The sequence below is a fragment of the Bos indicus x Bos taurus genome, chromosome X (assembly GCF_003369695.1).
Source record: "Bos indicus x Bos taurus breed Angus x Brahman F1 hybrid chromosome X, Bos_hybrid_MaternalHap_v2.0, whole genome shotgun sequence".
NCBI classification, from domain to species: Eukaryota; Metazoa; Chordata; class Mammalia; order Artiodactyla; family Bovidae; genus Bos; species Bos indicus x Bos taurus.
Window position 1 is genome coordinate 4432321 of NC_040105.1, and position 20520 is coordinate 4452840.

Sequence of the window (20520 nt, forward strand, 5' to 3'; positions counted from 1 at the left end):
TCCTGGCTGTATTTCGAGGTGGACTTTCGCTTTTTCGCTATTTCTTTCTTTGGCTGTGTTGGGTCTTAGTTGCAGCGCGCAGCATCTTCACTGGCTCATGTGCGAGCTTTTGTTTCTGCCATGCACAGACTCTCTGGTTGTGGTGCACGGGCTTGCTTGCCCCGTGGCATGTGGGGTCTTAGTTCCCCAAACAGGGATTGAACCCATGTCCTCTGAACTGCAAGATATAGATTCTGAACCACTGGACCCCTCCCCAAACAGGGATGGAACCCATGTCCCCTGAACTGCAAGGTGGATTCTTAACCACTGGACCACGAGGGAAGTCCTGAGACTTTCAGCATTATGACGCTGCAATCACTTCCTTCCGACCAGTCTTCACCGGGCACCTTCTCATCTGTTAGGACCCAGATTCTCCTGAAGCTCTGCATTTCCTAAGCCAGGCTTTGGCTTACCTCGACACACCATCACAGGACCACTGGATCACTAGAAACTGAATACACACCATGAAGTGATTTGAATTCCTCCTCTTTTACTTTGTCCATTCCGTTGGTTCCTCTCACCGACAGCTTGTTGCCATGCAGCTGAGTGATATTTCCTTATTTACTCAATGTGTATTTATTTGCCTGCACTGGGTGTTAGGTGCAGCAGGCAGGGTCTTTGTTGTGGCATCCAGCAACAAATGTTCTTTAGTCATGGCATCTGGGCTCTACTTCCCAGATCAGGGATCGAACCCGGGCCCCCCTGCACTGGAAACATGGGGTCTCAGCCACTAGACCGTCAGGGAAGTCCCAGTGATGTACACTTAAAAACACATGCATTTAACATCAGAAAATGGACTGAGTTCATCAATTCATTTTGCAGACTTCAATCCCTGGTTGACATCTCTAGCCGTCTCTTGTCCAAATGACGGAACTTGCTCCACATACAGGAAGCTCCTTCTAATGTGAGCTAATTAGAGGAACGTGTTTGGATGTTGGTTAAAAGGTACGAATAACACTGGAATCTCGGACCTTATCACAGCCAACTCCCTCCAAGCCCTCCTCTTTGGATGGCTCCTGGGGTTTCTTCCTTTTGACTATTACGAATGGCGCTGCAGCGAACATCTGTGTGCAAGTTTCTGTGTGGACAAACCTTTTCATCTCTCCTGAGTACTTACCCAAGAGTGGAAATGCTGGGTAACGTATAGTCGATCTCTGTTTTGCTTTTTAACACATTTATTGACCAGGGGATTCTGGCAGAAACTAACACCTATGGCTGGCAATCTGTTAAGTGAACACTGAGACACTCCAGTCAGGCAACAAAAGACAGATTCATGTCTCTGATCAGTAAGTTCGTAAGAAACTGGCCAACTTCCACTGCCTCCTTATATATTGCTTCTATACTGAGGCCGTCTCATTGACCCTACAGGCCCCAATTTAAAGGAGGTGCCCACCACTGTTCCCCCTAAGACACTGTTCTTCTGCCTCCCAGCATGTATAACAATTTGCAATTGTACATTTCTATGGGTCCTTAACTATAGCCCTTATATTAAATTCCACATTGCATGGGGGTCAGATCACAACCATCTGGTCTACCACTGCTGGGAAACAAACCCTGTCAGGTGCTGCGAGATATCTAGCCTGCAAACTTCTGGGATATACTTTGAGCTGCTGCTTCCAAGGAGTTCTGGGCAGAGAAAGGAAGCTGTGCATCCGCAGCTAACAGGAGAGTGGGCGGCCCACAGGGACTCTCACCTGACCGGAGCAGCTCGTCTCCCACACCTTCAGCAGCGCTCTGGGGACCCTGAAGCCAACAGGCTGAAGGCTGAGTTCCCTTCATCCCCAAACCCCGGAGCCAAGTTCTCACTGGATGGTGTGGGGGTGGGGACGGTGGTGGGGAGGGGTCGTCAGGACAGTCGTATGGACAACCTGCAGTTTGCAGAGGAGGAATCGAGGTACCAAAATGAGAGAAGTCGAACAGCAGTGATGCATATACACTACCCATGTGTGTAAGATAGCTAGCTAGTAGGAAGACGCCGGATAGCACAGGCACCTCAGCTCGGTGCTGTGTGATGAGCTGGAGGGGTGGGATGGGGGCTGAGACGGAAGCTTAAGAGTGAGGGGATATACATATAGGGATACATGTAGCTGATTCACTTGGCTGCGCGGCAGAAACCAACACAGCATTTGTAAAGCCATTAGCCTCCAATTAAAAATACATTTACAAAATAAATAAAAAGACAAAAAAAAAAAAAAAAATACCGTTAGAGAAAGGAGAGATGGATGAAAAAACCTCAGATCCCAGTCCTTGAGAACGAGGTTAAAAACCTGCCCTAAGAGTAACCAGGAGACGCAAGTTTGACCCTTGGCTTGGGAAGATCTCCGTGGAGAAGGAAATGGCAACCACGCCCAGTATTCTTGCCTGGGAAATCTCACGGACAGAGGAGCCTGGCGGGATACAGTGACTGTACCGTGGGGGCGGTCGCAAGAGTCGGACGTGACTGCGACTAAACCACCACCAGCGGATGCTCTGCTCAGGGGACCGTGAGCCTAGCGATGGATGACCTGCAGGAACCCCGCAGGAATGCTGAAAACACAGGCGCATCGCTCTCGCGTCAGATCCGGCCTTGGACGGACCAACCGCTTGCCTCACCAACATGGCTGCGTGTTAGTAAGGCGATCAGCAGAGAACAAACAGCTCATCACCCGGGGGCCTGGTGTTTCCCAAGAGCGAGCTCTGGAGACTGACATTTCACAGCTTCCCGGAGGTTAACTCGAGAATCCTGAGGACCGCAGTCAGGAGGGAGCCATTGAAGGCAAGAGATAAGAGCTGGCATTCCAGAGGCTTCGTATTTTCTCCATTAGTGGGCGTCTCAAACTTGTGTAAGGAAAATATTCTTCTTAATTAAAAATAGATGACTCAGGGACTTCCCCAGCGGTCCAGCGGTTAAGACACCGCCTTGCAAGGCAGGAGATGTAGGTTCGATTCTTGGCTGGGGAAGTAGGATCCCACAAGGTTTGTGGTCAAAAACGCAGAGCATACAACAGAAACAATATTGTGACGAATTTCAATAGACTTAAAAAAATGGTCCAGATCAAAAATAATATATATATATATATATATATATATATATTTTAAAAAGGATGGTGCAGCTAATAAAGCAAGAGTGTGTTCTGGGGGCTGCTTTCAACAGCGTGGGCCCACGAGGAAATACATACAGGGCTGGCCACATCCAGGCAAGATCCAGAAGAGTCAGTTCTGCACCCAGACAATGGTGTTGAAATGCCAAACATCCTTGAAATTACCAACAATTTCTATGTATTTCCCTGCAGCTCACGATTAACAGTGTGGGGAATGATGACGTTTTCTGGAGTGTTGCCCTGAGGGTTAACCTTTAAGAGTCAGCCCCAGCACTGGCCTCATAAGATACAAAACCATTTGACTGTGCCTCAGTCTGTCTCCTCAAGACGTTCAGACTTAGAGGCAGGTAACAAGGAGCACTCTTGGGCTTCCTGGATGGCTCAGCAGTAAGGAATCCGCCTGCCGATGCAGAAGACCTGGGTTTCATCTCTGGGTCGGGAAGATCTCTTGGAGAAGGGAATGGCAACCCACTCCAGTATTCTTGCCTGGAGAATCCCATGCACAGTGGAGCTGGGCGGGCTACAGTCCATGCAGTCACAAAGAGTTAGACACAACTGAGCAACTAACACTTCAGAATTCAAGATCCAGTGAAGACATCCTTCGGAAGTGCAGAAATAGACACCGTTCGGAGAGTTTTTATATCATGGGACTCATATGTAAACATTAAGTGGCATTACTCATTGACTAGAACTTCTAGAATGGTGATAAAAACGTACTGAAGGAGGAATACTTTTGTTTTTGACTTTTAAACGGAATAGTTAGTACCAATTAAGAGTATTGACTTGGATTACATATCTATCCTTATCTGACTGAGACTCTGAATGTGGAATGCAAGGCAATTCTTCTGCAAAGCAGATTTTGTAAACAAGTCATTTTAAATGCCTCTGCATAATATATGAACTCACCACCTCTTTGACAAGGTTCTCAATGAGTAAACGTATTTAATGGCATGTTTCCCACGGTCTCACGTTTAATAAGAGATCTAAAGACATGCCATTTACAGCAACATGGGTGGGCCCAGAGATGATCGTACTAAGCGAAGGAAGTCAGAGAAAGACAAATACCGTATGATATCATTTATATGTGCAGTGTAAAACAAGGGATAGAAACGACCTTATGCACGAAACACAAGCTTTTGGGAAGAATGTGATCCCTTACAAATCAAGTATGTGACCATTTCACTGAGAACCTTTATCTGCTGAGTGCAAAGAAAGCTTGGTTCACTGACCATATGTAAATGCCTACTGTATATAAAATAGATAACAAGGACGTACTTGCACCGCACAGGGAATCTACTCCATATTCTGGAATAACCCATAATGGGAAACAATCAGAAAAAGAATACATACATGTATATCAGCAAATCAGTTTGCTGAACACCTGAAGCTACATGACATTGTAAAACAAGTATATTTCAATAAAAATTAAAAAATACACATATGCAAATATCATCTTACAGTATTAATACTGTTTGTGGCTTAAAACAAATAGTCAACCAGTCATATTTACCTTTTACATTTGTTAGAGGATACTTTTTTTTTTAAGTCTTTACTGAGTTTGTTACAATATTGTTTCTTTCTGTTTTGGATTTTTGGCCACAAAGGCATGTGGGATGGTAAGCGCCCCAACCAGGGATGGAACTGACAGGCCCAGCACTGGATGGGGAAGGGCCCCACCAGGGAAGTCCCTGGGATATGACATTGTTTCTAAAAGAGAAAGATGAAATCACACTCACAAATAAAACAGAAACAAGAGTCAAAACTTTTATTCAATGAAATTAACTGGTAAGATGAGAAATTAACTGGTAAGAAACAGTAAGATGTTACAAGCAATTTCAGGGAGAATTCAAAGAACAGACACGTATACGGGGCCATCAAGAAATTTTGAGATCAATTAGCTGAAACGGTGCAAAACTGGTCAAAGGCCAGCAATAATCACGAACAATCATCACCATAACACATATTTCTATCATTTTTCTAAGACCTTACACAGCTGAAAATCAGCTCAAGACAATCAGTAACAGAGAATACTTGGTGGGGGCCACCCAGTAGGAACACCCTGTGATTACATTATTCTCATTTTTAATGATGTTCCCATCGCAAAAGGCTGAGGAAGCCTGTTGTTCAGTTGCTACATCGTGTCTGACTCCTTGCGACCCCATGGACTGCAGCGTGCCAGGTTTCTGAAGGAAATCTATTAGAAGGCGTTAATCACCAGAGCGTAATGTCCGATAAACTGTTCCCCAAATGGGTTCTTGGTGGTACCAAGACTGCATTCTCCAGTCCAATTCTATCTGTACCAAAGAGCGTATTAGAAAAATAAATGATCTTAAAGGAAACGATTTCTCTGAGGTAGAAAACATTCTCGAACGTGCATATATGCACCTCGATATAAGATATAGGCTACAATGATGTTCACATCGACGGCAAACGACAGATGATTGCGGTCACAGGCTCTGACCACAGGTCCAGAGCACTTTGAAGAACACAGGAAGAATGCCATTGTCTACTGATAAAGAGCGTCACTTATTCAAAGCTCACCCGTGATGTGAATTTCCCACTCAGATTACAGACAGAATGAGCACCTCACTTGTATCAGTGGCTACTGCCTGTGAAGATGAAAAAACACTGAAGAGGATACAGTACTCGATGTCTATAAATATAAATAAATATGTACCTACATATATATACATACAAGCACATACATATATGCATACATATTTTACAGTTGCCAGCCAGGGTTGAGAACACCAAAAAAGATAAAGGACGTGAAGCTGAATTATTCGGACACTAAATTCGATTATTCGAGTGAGAATTTTCCATCTTGTGTTCCGGGCCGGATCTGTCTTCTGCGTGTCAAGTGAGGGTTTGCGGCCCCTGTGGAGAGCGCGGGCCCCGCCCTCTGCGGGGTGAGAAGGCTTGGCGGCTGAAGGCCAGTTCCGGGGAAGGTCTGGGCGCGGGGCTTCCCTCCAGCTCCTCGGGGCGTCCCCCCGGCCCTCTCCCGGCAGGGACCCCCGGGGTTGGGGTGGGTGGGCGCCGTCTCAGTCGTAGGGCGGCAGGCCGAACAGCTCGGGCTGGAAATCCTGCAGGGAACCCAGCACGAGGGTGGCCTTGGAGGTCAGGTCTGGTTTCAGGTTTCCGTCGGGGACCATGACCACCTGCATCCCGGCGGCAAGAGCCGCCTCCACCCCGTTGGGCGCGTCTTCGAACACCAGGCACTGCGGGGCAAGGGAGGAAAAAAAAAAAAAGAGGGTTGTCGTCCCAGTCGGTACCCACGTCTCGCCTGGGTGGGCACGGCCACCGTGGCCGGCGGCTGAGTCCGCCTGTGGGCGTGGCAGGAGTTCTGCGGGACCCAGGAAGGTGTGGACGGGGGCTGCCCGGTTCATCACCCGTGAGGGGCCCGGAGGGGGCTGGCAGGCTCCCCATCCAAGCACGGCCCACCCTGGCATTGACAGCAGGCTGGCCCATCGCTGAGCCCCGAAAGCTGGCATAGCCCATGCCAGGTTCAGGGTAGTCCGTGCTCCGAGTGGGAGACGGGCCTGCCCGGGGCTGAGCGGGCCGTCAGCCTCACACCCCTTCCCTCCCGGGAGCACACGCGCCTGCCCAGTCTCCCTGCGCCTGTGGCACTCCACACGGGCCGTGGGAGCGTGCGCGCATGCCTGTGTGTTCACTCAGTCGTATCCCACTCTCTGTGACCCCGTGGACTGCAGCCCCCCAGGCTCCTCTGTCCGTGCGACTCTCAGGCAAGAACACGGGAGCAGGCTGCCCTCCTCCACGGCTCTCCCCGCCCAGGGACGGGCGCGCATTTGCGCGCTGCAGGCGGCTTCTTCCCCCGGAGCCCCAGGGAGCCCTTCTGCGGGGCCGAGGCACCCTCTGCACTGAGCATCTGTCTGCGGGGGGCCGCGTGGCCGTCAGCAGGGCTGCTCCCTGGTCCACCGAGATGTTCTCCTCGGCGCCCAATGCACCGCTGCCCCAGCACGCCAGGGGTGGACACCCGCAGCACTCAGAGCACACAATACACACAACACACACGACACACAGGATGCACACAACACAACACACCCACAATACACAAAACACACCCACAGTACACAACACACATTGTACACACCACACACGACACACAGGATACACACAATATAACACACCCGCAACACACACACCCACAGTACACACAACAGCACACACAACCTACGATACACACAACACACACACGACACACACACCTGCAGTACACACAACACACACCATACACACAACACATCCGCAATACACACAGTACACACAACACACCCACAATACATACAACACAGAATACACCCACACGACACACCCACAACACAGAATATACTCACTCACACAACACCCAACACAACACACAATAGACTCACACAAGCAACACAATAAACTCACACAACACACAAACACAATACACACAGAACAAAACACACATACACATACACACACCACACACTCTGGTCTGCAGCAGGCTCGCCGACTTGATCTCTTTCCCTTCCCTTCATCCCTTCCTTCTGGGGCTGAACTGTGGATCTGCCAACGGGGCGAGGACCAGCCGTCAGCCCCAGGCAGCGCACAGGGTGGGCGGGTGCCCGGCACGCGGTGGCCGACAGCAGGGTCCTGGGCCCGGAACAGCCCGCTCGCCGCCCGCCCGGCAGGCCTCGGGCGGCCCCGGACACTGCCGGCTCTCGCCCCAGCAGGGAGGGGCCGCAATCCCGCCTGGACAGCCCCGGACTCCCCCATGTATCTGCCGTGGCCGGGAGGGGACGCCTTCACACTCGGACAGCAGGGACTCCGGCTCTTGCCCCGGCCGGGAAGGGACGCCTTCTCGCTCGGACAGGGGGACTGCACTCAGGCCGCCCAGGGCGGTCTCTCCAGCTGAGCCAGGCGCTTCCTGGCCCCGCTGTTTCGCTCCCTGCCTTTTCAGGATACAACCGGCCTGGATTCCCAACCTCCCTGGGGTTTTACTTGGGACCTGCACAGGCACTGAAATGTCAACTGGCGTTTTGTTTCTGAGACCCCCGAGGGTTCTGAAGCGCGGTGTGGGCCCCCTGGGACCTTTCGGAGGGGCCGAGGAAGAGATTTTAGCTGATTCCTTGGCCTCACGGTGTCTGGCTCGAGTTACGAAAACACCTAGACCATTTGTGAGAGGCTCCTTCCGAGGAGCATGTGGGCAGGAGTAGGAGAGAGCGGAGGCTTGGAAACGGGGGCACAAAGCAAAGCAGGGGCCCAGGACACTCTCCTTCTCCGAGGAGAGGGAACAGTGCTTTCACACTCGACGGCCCGTTCACAAGCCCACAAAGGCGATACGCAGAGCACATATGCAGACACAGCAAACGCAGAGCTGTGTCCACACGCCCTTGACGCTCCAGCAGCACACGGCGGACTGACACGGAAAAGCTGTGCGGCCCTTTAGGGCACCAACCAGGAGGCTGACATACCCCGCTTCCCCAAGTTTCGCTCTTTCTAGAGGCGTGTTTATTAGTGACTCTTTTCAGCGCATCATTTGTCCCCGCCTAATTCTGGAAGGAACCGCCCTGATTACCAAGGAGACGTGAACCAGGATGCTTAGCATGCGGGCTGCAGAGGAAAGGGTGGTGGGGATCAGGGAGGCCAGTCCCCGTGTCCACAGGCGGAGGGGATCTAAGGGGCTGGTGTAGCAAGAGGGCTGGTGGGAGGGCATCCTGAGAGTGAGTATGCCGGGTCCTCGAAATGACTGAGGGAAAAGACGAGCAGACAAGCTGGGGCATGTGCACCCGTTCACTCAGGATGCTGACTGTCCTCAAAGGTAAAAAGCAATCGTAGTCTGTGGGGTATGTGTACTCAATTATGTCCATCTCTTTGTGACCCCATGGTCTGTAGCCCGCTAAGCTCCTCTGTCCATTGGATTCTCCAGCCAAGAACACTGCACAGGGTTGCCATGCCCTCCTCCAGGGGATCTTCCTCACCCAGGATTGGAGCCCATGTCTCTCTCCTGTGCTGGCAGGCGGATGCCTTAGCGCTGCACCAAGCTGTGCAGTAAATCCAGTCCAAATGAGAACAGAAACCGTGACTGCAGACACTGTGCCGGGAGCTCCTCAAATCCCGCCCTTCCGGGCTTCTCACCCAGCCTCCTCACTTCACGGCTCTGAGAAAACACTTTTCTCATGCGCCAGGCAGACTCTTGACATCCGCAACAAGAATTTGAGAAGTACAGAGATGGCGAAAGAGAATTTGAAGTTTTTAAAAGCGAACTGTAATAGGGAAGAAGAAATCTGACTCCACATTAGATTTGTTTCTTTCCCTTTAACCTTTTCTTCTACTGCTTTTGCTTGAGTTAAGAACGTTGCTGACAGCCTGAAATATTGTTGCTGTTCACTGGTTCAGTCGCGCACGACTCTTGGTGACCCTGTGGACTGTAGCCCGCCAGGCTCCTCTGTCTGTGGGATTCTCCAGGCAAGCATACTGGAGTGGGTTGCCATTCCCTCCTCCAGGGGATCTTCCCCACCCAGGGATTGAACCCCCAGTCTGTTGCACTAGTGGGTGGAGTCTTTACCAGTAGCCCCACCAGGGAAGCCCCTAGCCTGAAATACACAGGAAGGCCATCCTCAAGGCTCTGACGTTTAAAGGGCTGACGCTTTCCCATTTTTACAGACGTAAAAAGCTGTCTTAAAATGCTGTTGTAAGAACCTAGAACCTAGGATTCCTGCACCCAGAACTTGGTCACAACCAACCACGCCCCACTTCTCTCGCCTTTAAAATGCTTTGCTGAAACCCGTTCAGGGAGTTGGGGGTTTCGTGGCGGGGGAGGGTGAGGCACGTCTCCTCACTGGCCCTGCAGTCAACCTTTCTCAGCTCCAGACCCCGACGCTTCAGCCCTGTCTGGCCTCACTGTGTGCCAGGGACACGCGCTTGTGTTGGGTCACGGAACTGGCCGGTCCACTGGAGCGTGTATGAGGAGACTGTGGCAGGAAACACAGCTTCGGGTGTGTAGTGGGGTGTGTGGTTTAGGGGGAACAGGACCCCCCGGCATCTCAGGCCAGGCCCAGTCCTCACACAAGCCCAACAGAGCAGTCAGCCGCAGGATGGAAAACACACAGCCCCAATCCTGCTGAGAGCCAGCAGCAGCGGTGCCGGTCCGAGCGCCCACTAACCCCAGTGCCAGCTGCACGGGGACAGAACCGGCTTCTTGGGCATTCGACGGCACCTGGAATCGTAGGCTTTCCCCGCCTTCTTAGAAGTGGCGAGACTGCGAACCAGCATGACGACTGGATTGTGAAGCACCAGTCAAAATGCTTCAGACGGCTTTTATGTGCTCACTATTCTCTGCGTCTTTGTTTCCTGAGAACGGGGGCGCCCAGCCTCTGGGATCTCATGCCTGATACTCTGAGGCGGAGCTGATGTCATGATCATAGAAATCGCATACTCAGTAAATGCAAATACACTTGAGTCGTCTCCAAACCAGCCCCCTGCTCCGGTGTAAGGAAAAACCGTCTTCCATGAAACGGAGCCCTGGCGACAAGGCGAGGGAGCACTGCCTAAGACCGAACGGTCTTGCCAGGAGCACTCACGGGCGAGAGGCACCCAGGGACGAGAGCTCTGCACGCTGCATGTGTGTTTCCTGCACGGCCTGCCTAGGTGTTGAAATCAAAGAACAGAGCTCTGAAAGTTACCCGGAAAGAGTCTGCCCAGCTATCACAGGACTTAAGGGTCACCAAACCACTGAAAGACACAAGCCAAAGCAGTACAGCTCACACCTTACACCAACAGCGGGAGGACATGTGCACAACTGAGAACTGAGCACACGCGCACGTGCTCTCCTGGCAGGTCCCCCAAGGCCTGCCGGTGGTTTCGGGCCCCCACGCCGGCCAGCGGGTGTTGACCTTCACTTCCTTCCTTCCTTTCCGTCACTTCACTGCTCCCTCAGTGACTCACCCAGCCCTGCCAACTCTGCCTTGATGGAATCGCACTGGACCTAAAACTCAGTCACACCTACTTGGAAAATGTGACCTTAGCGGACATGCACATTGGTCTCTGCAGAGAGACAGTCCCCGTAACTAAGGTGAGGGCTGTGAGGCGCTGCAGCAGGTGGAGAGGCTGGGGGCACAGAACACCCTTCCCCGCCCCTGCACCTCACCCCCCGCCCTGACATCCTGTGGGTACTGAGCAGCCCTGTACCAGGGTCACAGCTGTGGAGCCCTGTGTGTAACTGGGTCATCTGGAACGGACCAAGCTCCATAGAAACTGTTGACATGAGGCCCCCTGAGCCACACCAGTCATTCCCTGACTCCGTATTAGATAAAACATTCACCCTGTAATGCCCTAATAACCAGTCACCTAATACCACCCCTCCAGCAGCAATCGGCTTTGGCCCAAGGCTGCAAACACCCACTACCGACCCACGAAAGCATCGGCTCTCCCGTGAGCCGCTGTTCTGACAGCGTCTTCCACTCTAACAAACTCGACTCTTAAATGTTATAGGTCTGGAATGTCTTTTCCAACCTGCACACGGACCACGACATATACGAACCTTTAACCTACGAGGGTGATGTTTGGAGCTCGGCACCCTTAGCAGGCACCGGACACAGTTTCGGGACTCTAAGGAGCTTGGCACCCATAGCGGGCACCCCAGGACACACTTCCAAGAGTCTTAGGCAGTGGCTGGTCAGGAACACTCCTCTGACAGCCTGTGTGTGTAACCGGGCAGGTCTGTGGGAGACGCAGCCCACCCGCTACAGTGCCAGGCAGACAGCGGGCACCTGAGCTCTGCCTGCTACATCTGGGGCAGTGGCCGAAGGGCCCCGTTCAGGACTCAGAGCCACACAGGGGCTGCAGAGTGCTACACGGGAGCACAGAGGCTGGCCAGCACTCTCCTGTCACTGTCCCCAGTGTGGGACCTGCGCCGACCAAGGCTCAGAGGTGAGCTGAAGGTCACAGCGGCAGGAGGGTCACAGCATTTAGGGATGGCGTCCAGGTCTCCAGAATGCAGTGTTCTTTTCACTTCACCAAGCTGAGGGCTCAAATATATCTGGATTTCATCTCCAGGAGAACAGATGAGCTTAATTAAACTGTAGCTGGAGGGGTTTAATTTAGAAGGGATGACATTTGCAACGAACGACCGGGGAGGTGAAGCGAAGCATTTCAGGGGCTCAGCACCCAGAGGTGGCGACCCTGCTCCTCCAGAGATGCTCAGACTCAGCGGGGGGCCCTGTGGGGTAACCCACGTCCACGAGCTTCACCTGGCTGCTTGTCTGAACCACCAGGGAGTCAGGAGATCCCTGAAAGACAAGCATCATCAGAACTAAGATGGTCCACTTGCTAGTAATGAAGATGCACGAAAGAGAATCTCCATGTGATGGTGGTGGACGGAAGGGACAGAGGATGGGATCAGGGAAATCCTTCAGAGGCGACGTGGAGGCTGATGGACGACACAGCCCCTGTTGAGGTGAAGGGGAGTCCAGGCTTTCTGACGAGGAGGGCACTGGGGTCACCGTTACGGTGGAGGGAAGGAGAGCCTGCTTCCTGACAGCCTAGGTTTGAGGGCACTGGGGAGGGCCAGGTAGAGACAAGACGGGCCTGCCTCTGTCCTGCGCGAGCAGGACCGGGCTGGGTGTGAGCAGGCGGGCTGGGTGTGAGGTGAGGCAGCTGAGTATGAGAGGAGAGGGCTGGCTGTGAGCGGAGATGGGCTGGGTGTGATCAGAGATGGCTGCGTGTGACCAGAGGTGGGTGAGTGTCAGAGGAGGTGGGCTGGGTGTGATTAGAGATGGCTGGGTGTGAACAGAGGTATGTGAGTGTGAACAGAGGTGGGTGAATGTCAGAGGCGAGGGCTGGGTGTGACCACAGATGTCTGGGTGTGAGCATAGGTGTGTGAGTGTCAGAGAAGAGGTCTTGGTCTGAGAGGCGAGGGCTGGGTGTGATTAGAGATACCTGGGTGTGAGCACAGGTGTTTGAGTGTCAGAGGCGAGGGCTGGGTGTGAGTAGAGGTGTGTGAGCATCAGAGGAGGTGGGCTGGGTGTGAGAGGTGAGGGCTGGGTGTGATCAGAGATGACTGCGTGCGAGCAGAGGTGTGTGAGCATCAGAAGAGGTGGGCTAGATGTGATCAGAGGTGCCTGGGTGTCATCAGAAGTGTGTGTGAGCAGAGGTGGGTGATTGTCAAGAGGCAAAGGCTGGGTGTGATCAGAGATGGCTGGGTATGAGCAGAGGTGTGTGAACGTCAAAGAAGGTGGGCTGGGTGTGAGGTGAAGGCTGGGTGTGATCAGAGATGGCTGCATGTGAGCAGAGGTGTGTGAGTGTCAGAGGAGGTGGGCTGGGTGTGATCAGAGGTGCCTGGGTATGAGCAGAGGTGTGTGAGTGTCAGAGGTGATGGCTGCGTGTGATCAGAGATGGCTAGGTGTGAACAGAGGTATGTGAGCATCAGAGGAGATGGGCTGAATGTGAGAGGCGAGAGCTGGGTGTGAGCAGAGGTGGCTCCCTCGGCCTTTTGCGGATACTGTGGTGAACCACAGCACCGGCCCAAGGCCCCACTGGTCTCCCGTGTTGAAAGTTGGCCTGCGCTGTCAGCCTTGATGATCACCCCGCAGGTGGCTAATGTGTCTGAATACATCCAGTGCTAAAGCCCGTCACCCAGCAGACTTGGAGACGGGGTCCCTGGAAGGCCTTTTAGGTGACCGAGTCCCAAGGGGGCCTCATCAGAGAGGGTGGGGGTCCCTCGAAGTAGACGGGGAAGTCGTTCTGCCCACCCCGCCCTCCTCGCCCCCGGAGGACCGCCCCCGTGAGGACACAGGAGCGAGCAGGACGCCCTGATGAGCGCCCCCTGGGCTGGACCCCGGCCCCAGGACCAGCAGGCACACGTGCCTGCTACTGCAGCTCCCCCCAGTCTGTGCTCCTGCTCTCCGGCCGCCCGAGCACACTGTGACGACACGCCCGGGGCGAGCTGTGCGGCAAACCCCACGGAGCACCTTCTCCGAGGAAGAAGCGCCTGGGGATGGCTCAGACGGCAGCCGCCTGTGGTCTGCGCGGAGGAACCAGGAGCTTCCCGGGTGACACAGCGCACGCTTCCTCCGGCCGCAAACAGGGTTATTGCCGACGGACCCGCTGAGGGGATTTTCCCCCTCTACCTGCAGACGACATGTACAGAGAGCCTGGCGGTTACCACAGGACGTGATACACACGCAAGGAAACGTGTGTTTGTGCACGCTCAGGCGTGTCCGATTCTTTGCAACCCCATGGGCTGCAGCCCGCCAGGCTCCTCTGTCCATGGGATTCTCCAGGGAAGAATACTGGAGTGGGTTGCCATGCCCTCCTCCTCCAGGGGATCTTCCCGACCGGTGAATCAAATCAGTCTCCTGCACTGGCAGGCAGGTTCTTTACTACTGAGCCACCTGGCAAGCCCCCATACCACACTGAGCGACTGAACACCAATAACGAACTCGGTATGACCTGAACCACTGTTGCTGTGGTTCAGTCGCCAAGGCGTGTCTGACTGTTCCCCACCCCATGGACAGCAGCACGCCAGGCCTCTCTGTCTACCACCATCTCCCGGAGTTTGTCCAAGTTCAGATCCATTGAATCTGTTTAACCTTGAGTACAACTGATCCAGTGTTTCTTAGGCATTCTGTTTATTGGCACACCCTAAGAAGTCTTTGCATTCAGCTGTTTTTTTTTTTTTTTTAACCCTATAGGGTGACTCCCACCCCTTCCCTGCCCGTTATACACTAGTCCCTGGTAGCTTAGCTGGTAAGGAATCCACGTGCAATGCGGGAGACCTAGGTTCCACCCCTGGGTCAGGAAGATCCCCTGGAGAAGGGAAAGGCTGCCCATTCCAGTATTCTGGCCTGGTGAATTCCATGCACTGTATAGTCCATGGGGTCGCAGAGTCGGACACGACTGAGCGATGTTCACTCACACTCACACGAGCAGCAGCTAAGATGGAATTCTGCAGGAACCAGCAAGGGAGAAAGTGGCTGGGTGAAAGGGTATACACTTGATGGGGTCCTGTGGGGAGCCAGGCAGACTGAACTGGAAACAAGACCACAGCTGTGCTGTACACACATTCCCCAGGCAAAACCAGGGGTGTAGGAAAAGGTTTTTAGTGCTGGAACTTAAGTGAGATTGCTCCCATGCGTGCATGCTAGGTAACTTCAGTCGTGTCCCACTCTCTGCAACCTGCATGGACTGTAGCCCACCAGGTCCTCTGTCCATGGGATTCTCCAGGCAAGAATATTGGAGTGGGTTGCCATTCCCTTCTCCAGAGGATCTTCCCATCCTGGGAATCGAACCTGCGTCTCCTGCATTGGTAGGAAGGTCGCTCACCACTAGGTCCATCTGGAAAGCCCGAATGCTCCCAGACTAGCAGAGTCCTGTGTGTCTAATACATGTATTTGCAGGCATGGCTATTTAGTTAACTTATCAGAAATCCAAGATACAACCCATCCTTGTAAAGGTCTGAAGTCCTGTCAGATTTTCATTCTGTGATGGCGGCTTGAGATGGCTGGGTTACATGAACACGCTGTCCTGATGACCTCATGAGAACTACCGTCCTCTGAAACGGCCCACGTGGGGAAATTTCACAGCCACGTGTAGAGAACCGAAAAAGCCGCTCAGCAGTCACGCTGGTGCAACCACACTACAGGAGCAAAGTATACAGGAGCCCCTCAAGTGATGTTTCCAGTCGGTAACAAAAGCTGGCTTCTGGCACACCCCTGCACCAACTTACATCTTGTTTGATGTATGTGTCTGTGCATATGAATCCACAGAACCAGAAGCAACTTAATTGCTTTGAGATCTATTTACCAGGAGTCACGCCAAACACAACCAAACAGAAACATCACAGACAGACACAGCAAAGGGCTCCAGTCAGGTGGATGCTCCCTGTGATGCCAAAGGGAGATGGGGCAGGGGTGTAGGAAGAGGTTCTCAGTGCTGGAACTTAAGCGAGATTGCTTAATGATTCCTGCAAAGGGAGATGGGGCTGCCGTTGGATTTCCTTGTTCCATTCTGTGGAGGTCGAGAGGCTTGAAATACATCAAACGCGACGACTGGCGACATTTGAGAGCTTCCCGGGTGGCTCAGCGGTTAAAGAACCCACCTGCCAACGCAGGAAACATGGATTCCATCCCTGGGTTGGGAAGACGCCCTGCAGAAAGGAATGGTAACCCACTCTAGTATTGTTGCCTTGGAGAATCCCATGGACAGAGGAGCCTGGTGGGCTGTAGTCCATCATGGGGTCCCAAGAGTCAGACTAACACACACACATACACAACTAGACTGGATGTGAAAACAGAGATGAACACCCATCCAGGTGACGTGAGGAGAAGTGTGTGTAGGAGGTATATTTCATATCTCCTGTCCAGGAAGAGTTATATCTCCCCCATCGTTCCATCTCAGACAGCTGAGAGTGGGTCCTTATGGCTCTAAATAATGTAATTACACAGCATTGTTCGCTATGCATTCTAGGCCTGTGAGCTGTAGATGGCCCATTTCTTTAAGATTTTTTTTTCCATATGGGACCATTTTGAAGGTCTGGTAAACATTGCTTATGTCTATGTTTTCATTTTTGGGCCTTCAGGCAGGTGGGAATCTTAGTTCCTCAACCAGGCATCAAACCCGCACACGGGAAGGCAAAGTTCTGGACCAGTGGGCCACCAGGGAAGTCCCATGGGAGCCCGTGTTTTCATGACAACTGGGAGCGCCCAGGCCTGGCCGCCTAAGTCACCCTGCAATCCAGAGGACCTCGGACCATGGCCTTTGATCTCTGCAGGGCTGCCAGCAGGGCGAGGTGGTGCAGCGGGTCTGGGGGAGATGCGAGGGCACAAGGGCCTCCCATTCAGGAGGTCACTGGAGCCACCCAGCTGGGGAGGGCCGGGGACGTGCCAGTGGCCACAGACCGCGGGAAGGTGCAGGTGGGATCCAACTCGGGCATCACAGAGCCTGGGAGGCTCCCGGGGCCAGCCCAGGACCAGGGAGGCACGGGGAAAGTGAGACCTCTCGGGATGGAGGAGGACTTGAGGGCCTCCAGAAATGCAGAGCTCACTGAGCAGAGGCCTTCCTGCTGGCCAGCCAGATGCTGAATGTCAGGGGAGAGGAATCAGGAAGGTGACAAGGAGGGGTTCGGGAGAAAAACAAAAAAGGAACTCCCTCAGGGGTAAAGGGGGCCCAGAACATGCCACAGGGGCCCAAGGATTCTTCTGAGCTGAAGACATTGAGAATCAACAGCAGTGGGAAGAGGCTTTTTCCTAACCCCTCTTTATATTCCTCAAAGCAAAGGTTCCCTGTGTTAGTGTTACTCGTGGAGTCGTGTCCGACTCTGTGCAACCCACAGACTGTAGCGCGCCAGGCTTCTCCATCCATGGGATTCTCCAGGCAGGAATACTGGAGTGGGCTGCCATTTCCTCCTCCAGGGGATCTTCCCAACCGAGGGATCATATCTGGGTCTCCTGTATTGCAGGCAGACCCTTTACCATCTGAATGGGCTTTACCAAGCCCTTAAAGCCTCCCTGAAAAATTCAATTGCACAGAAACTTCCCTAGTGGTGCAGTGGTACTGATGCTAGGAGCATAGGTTCCATCATTGGTGGGGGAACTAAGATCCCATACCCCGTGCCACGAGCACAAAACATTTAAAAAAATCAGTACGTCCCTTCCTTCTCTTGTGTTTTGTGCATAGAGAAGACCTACAGAAAATAAACCCTACACAATTAAGAAAATATAACATGATCATGTATTTCGATAATTACCTTAAGTGTCAATGAGTTAAATGCACCAAGTGAAATGTGAAAAGTCGCTCAGTCATGTCCAACTCTGCAACCTCACGGACTATACAGTCCATGGAATTCTCCAGGCCAGAACCCTGGAGTGGGCAGCCTTTCCCTTCTCCAGGGGGTCTTCCCAACCCAGAGATGGAACCCAGGTCTCTCGCATTGCAGGCGGACTCTTTACCAGCTGAGCCATGTGGGAAGCTGCAGTGGGTAGCCTGTCCCTTCTCCAGTGGATTTTCCTGACCCAGGAATCCATCCAGGGTCTCCGCCATTGCAGGCAGAATCTTTACAAACTGAGCTACATTCCAACCAAAAGACAGACTTGCCCGGCAGATGAAAACAGGCATATCAGTTGTGCTTGTTCCATTCTGTGGAGGTGAAGGGGCGCTTGGAAATATCAAAGGTGCTGACTGCCTGCACTCGAGGGGCTTCTTGGGTGCAGGCACCCACCCCCACCTTCTACATCACTCTGCCTGACCCCCCAGATCATATGTAATTATTTTATATTGTTATGTTAACCATGTTCCCATTATGGCTTGCAAGTGTAATGATCTTTGTTTATTTTTTTGTTTGGCTACTGACTGTGAAAACTGATAAACATCTTTCTCTATTGTGATTATGTAACTATTACTCACTTAATACCACTGTCTCATCATCGGTCAACAGGAAAATAATACGATTCTGTATCAACAAAACTGTATCCATAAAAAACCATGTAATAGAAAAACCTGTAATCGCTTTTTAAAATCCATATGGCTGTCAGAAGTAAATTGGAATTTTTTGAAACATACAAATGCCCAGGTATTGCTTGCTTTTCTCCAAAGCCCCAGATGTGTTTCTGGTGAGCTGCCACGTTTGAAAACAACTGGACTATATGATGATCTTACACTTTTACCCACTTTGTTTCACTTTTTCTGTTTCACATTCACTGCTATTTCATTTAGTTTATGTTTTCCAATTTCTCCATCTCTCTTTTTTTTTTGATGTTCTTTCTCAAGTCTTTATCAAGCACACTAGAAAAGCTTTGATATACACCTATATAAATAGTGTACTATAATACAATAATGACAATATACTAGTGTATAAATACAATATATATTGTAGAAAACTTGGGAATTTTGGCCTAACTAAAAAATTTGACATTTCGATTCCACTCGTTTGACCTAGTATGAATAGAGTGCTAGATTTCTAATTTTTTTAAAAAATACACATGCAACAGGCAGCAAAGGTTGTATAGCACAGGGAACTGTAGTCATATCTTATAATAACCTGCAATGGAAAATAATCTCAAAAATAATATATATGTATATATGTATAACTGAATCACCTCACTGTGCCCCTGAAACATTGTAAGTCAACTATACCTCAATAAAATATATACAAAGAAAAAGAAATTCTACTGCCATAAAGCCTCTCCTTAAGATTTTCACAACCCAGGAACGTTGACTTTTATGACTAAACGGAAGTCTGCAGAGGTCAACACCTGTGTAAGAAATCACCCCAACAGACGTCACCATACGACGATCGTCTCTCTCTTCTGTTCTCCTGAGAGCCCATTTATGTTCCTGAAAGATATCTGGTCTCCCGGAAGTGCCCCTCTTTTTCTCCCCAAGCCCTATTAAGATGGTATATAAACCCCAGCTTCTATATGCCTCCTTGAATCGTATTTCCTGTGCAGTGCCTTCTTATGCAGAGAGAAATCTGTATTTTCTCTTGCTAATGTCTTCTGTCCATTTAGTTGACACACCCCGTACACAGAACCTAAGAGCGTACAGGAAGAGGTCCCAGAACATGCCCCCGGGACCTGGTTATCACTACATATTTTAAGCACAGAAGGATGACACCTGGACAGGTTGGGAGGAAACAGTTTCAGTGAAAACAATGAACACCAGCCCTGTGAGGCGTTTCCTCCTAGCAGACCGTAACCAGTGTGTGAACGCAAACCCCCCTTTCACACCACCTGTGCTTTCCCGCTTCCCTATTAGTACCGCGGTGCTGAGTTCATTCGGTGACACGCACACCATCGCAAATTTGCGCCGGCACCGTGGCTCTCTGCAGGGACTTACTAATAGTGTGACACGCCCTTGCACTCTGAGGTTCGCCACCCCCGCGTGCTGGGGCCTGCACTGTGTCATCGGCAGAGCACAGGACATGACCTAAGAGCTCTGTCGTGTCTGCACAGGCCTCTCTGCACCCGCTTCCTGGATTCAGGTGCTAAGTCACTCAGTCGTGTGCAACTCTCCGACCCCATGGACTGCAGCCTTCCAGGCTCCCCTGGCCATGGGATTTCCTAGGCAAGAATACTGCAGTGGGTGGCCATGCCCTCCTCCAGGGGATCTTCCCGACCCAGGGATCAAACCTGCATCTCTTACATCTCCTGCACTGACAGGCGGGGTCCTTACCACTGAGTCCCCTGGGAAGCCCCTGCACTCGGGAGACAAACTCAAGTACAGGATGATCGGGCTGCAGAGTGGGGCACAACCAGGAGCCTGTCAACACAGCCCTTCTTACCACCAGAAGCACGTCACCAGGGGAAAACCCAAATGCATGAGCTGTTATTTGCGTACGAAATGGGACAAGAGAGGTTGTCCTCTGCAAGACAAACACCTGCATGAATAGACGTGGGTGTGGAACAAGGGTGACTGGCGG

The 20520-nt window shown here is 51.9% G+C and overlaps 1 protein-coding gene across 2 annotated transcripts in view; it reads right to left on the reverse strand.

Annotated features, from left to right (window-relative positions):
* Window positions 1–4862: 4862 nt before the first annotated feature.
* PUDP (pseudouridine 5'-phosphatase) overlaps window positions 4863–20520 on the reverse strand; it is a 67476-nt gene continuing 51818 nt past the window's right edge. The window contains exon 4 of one of the 2 annotated variants that reach the window (XM_027533077.1): window positions 4863–6337. In XM_027533077.1, coding sequence (XP_027388878.1) covers window positions 6161–6337 — 177 coding nt within the window. In that variant the 3' untranslated portion in view covers window positions 4863–6160. Of the gene's footprint in view, window positions 6338–15884; window positions 16252–20520 lie in introns of those variants that run through there. The other variant, XM_027533078.1, reaches the window with a different exon arrangement.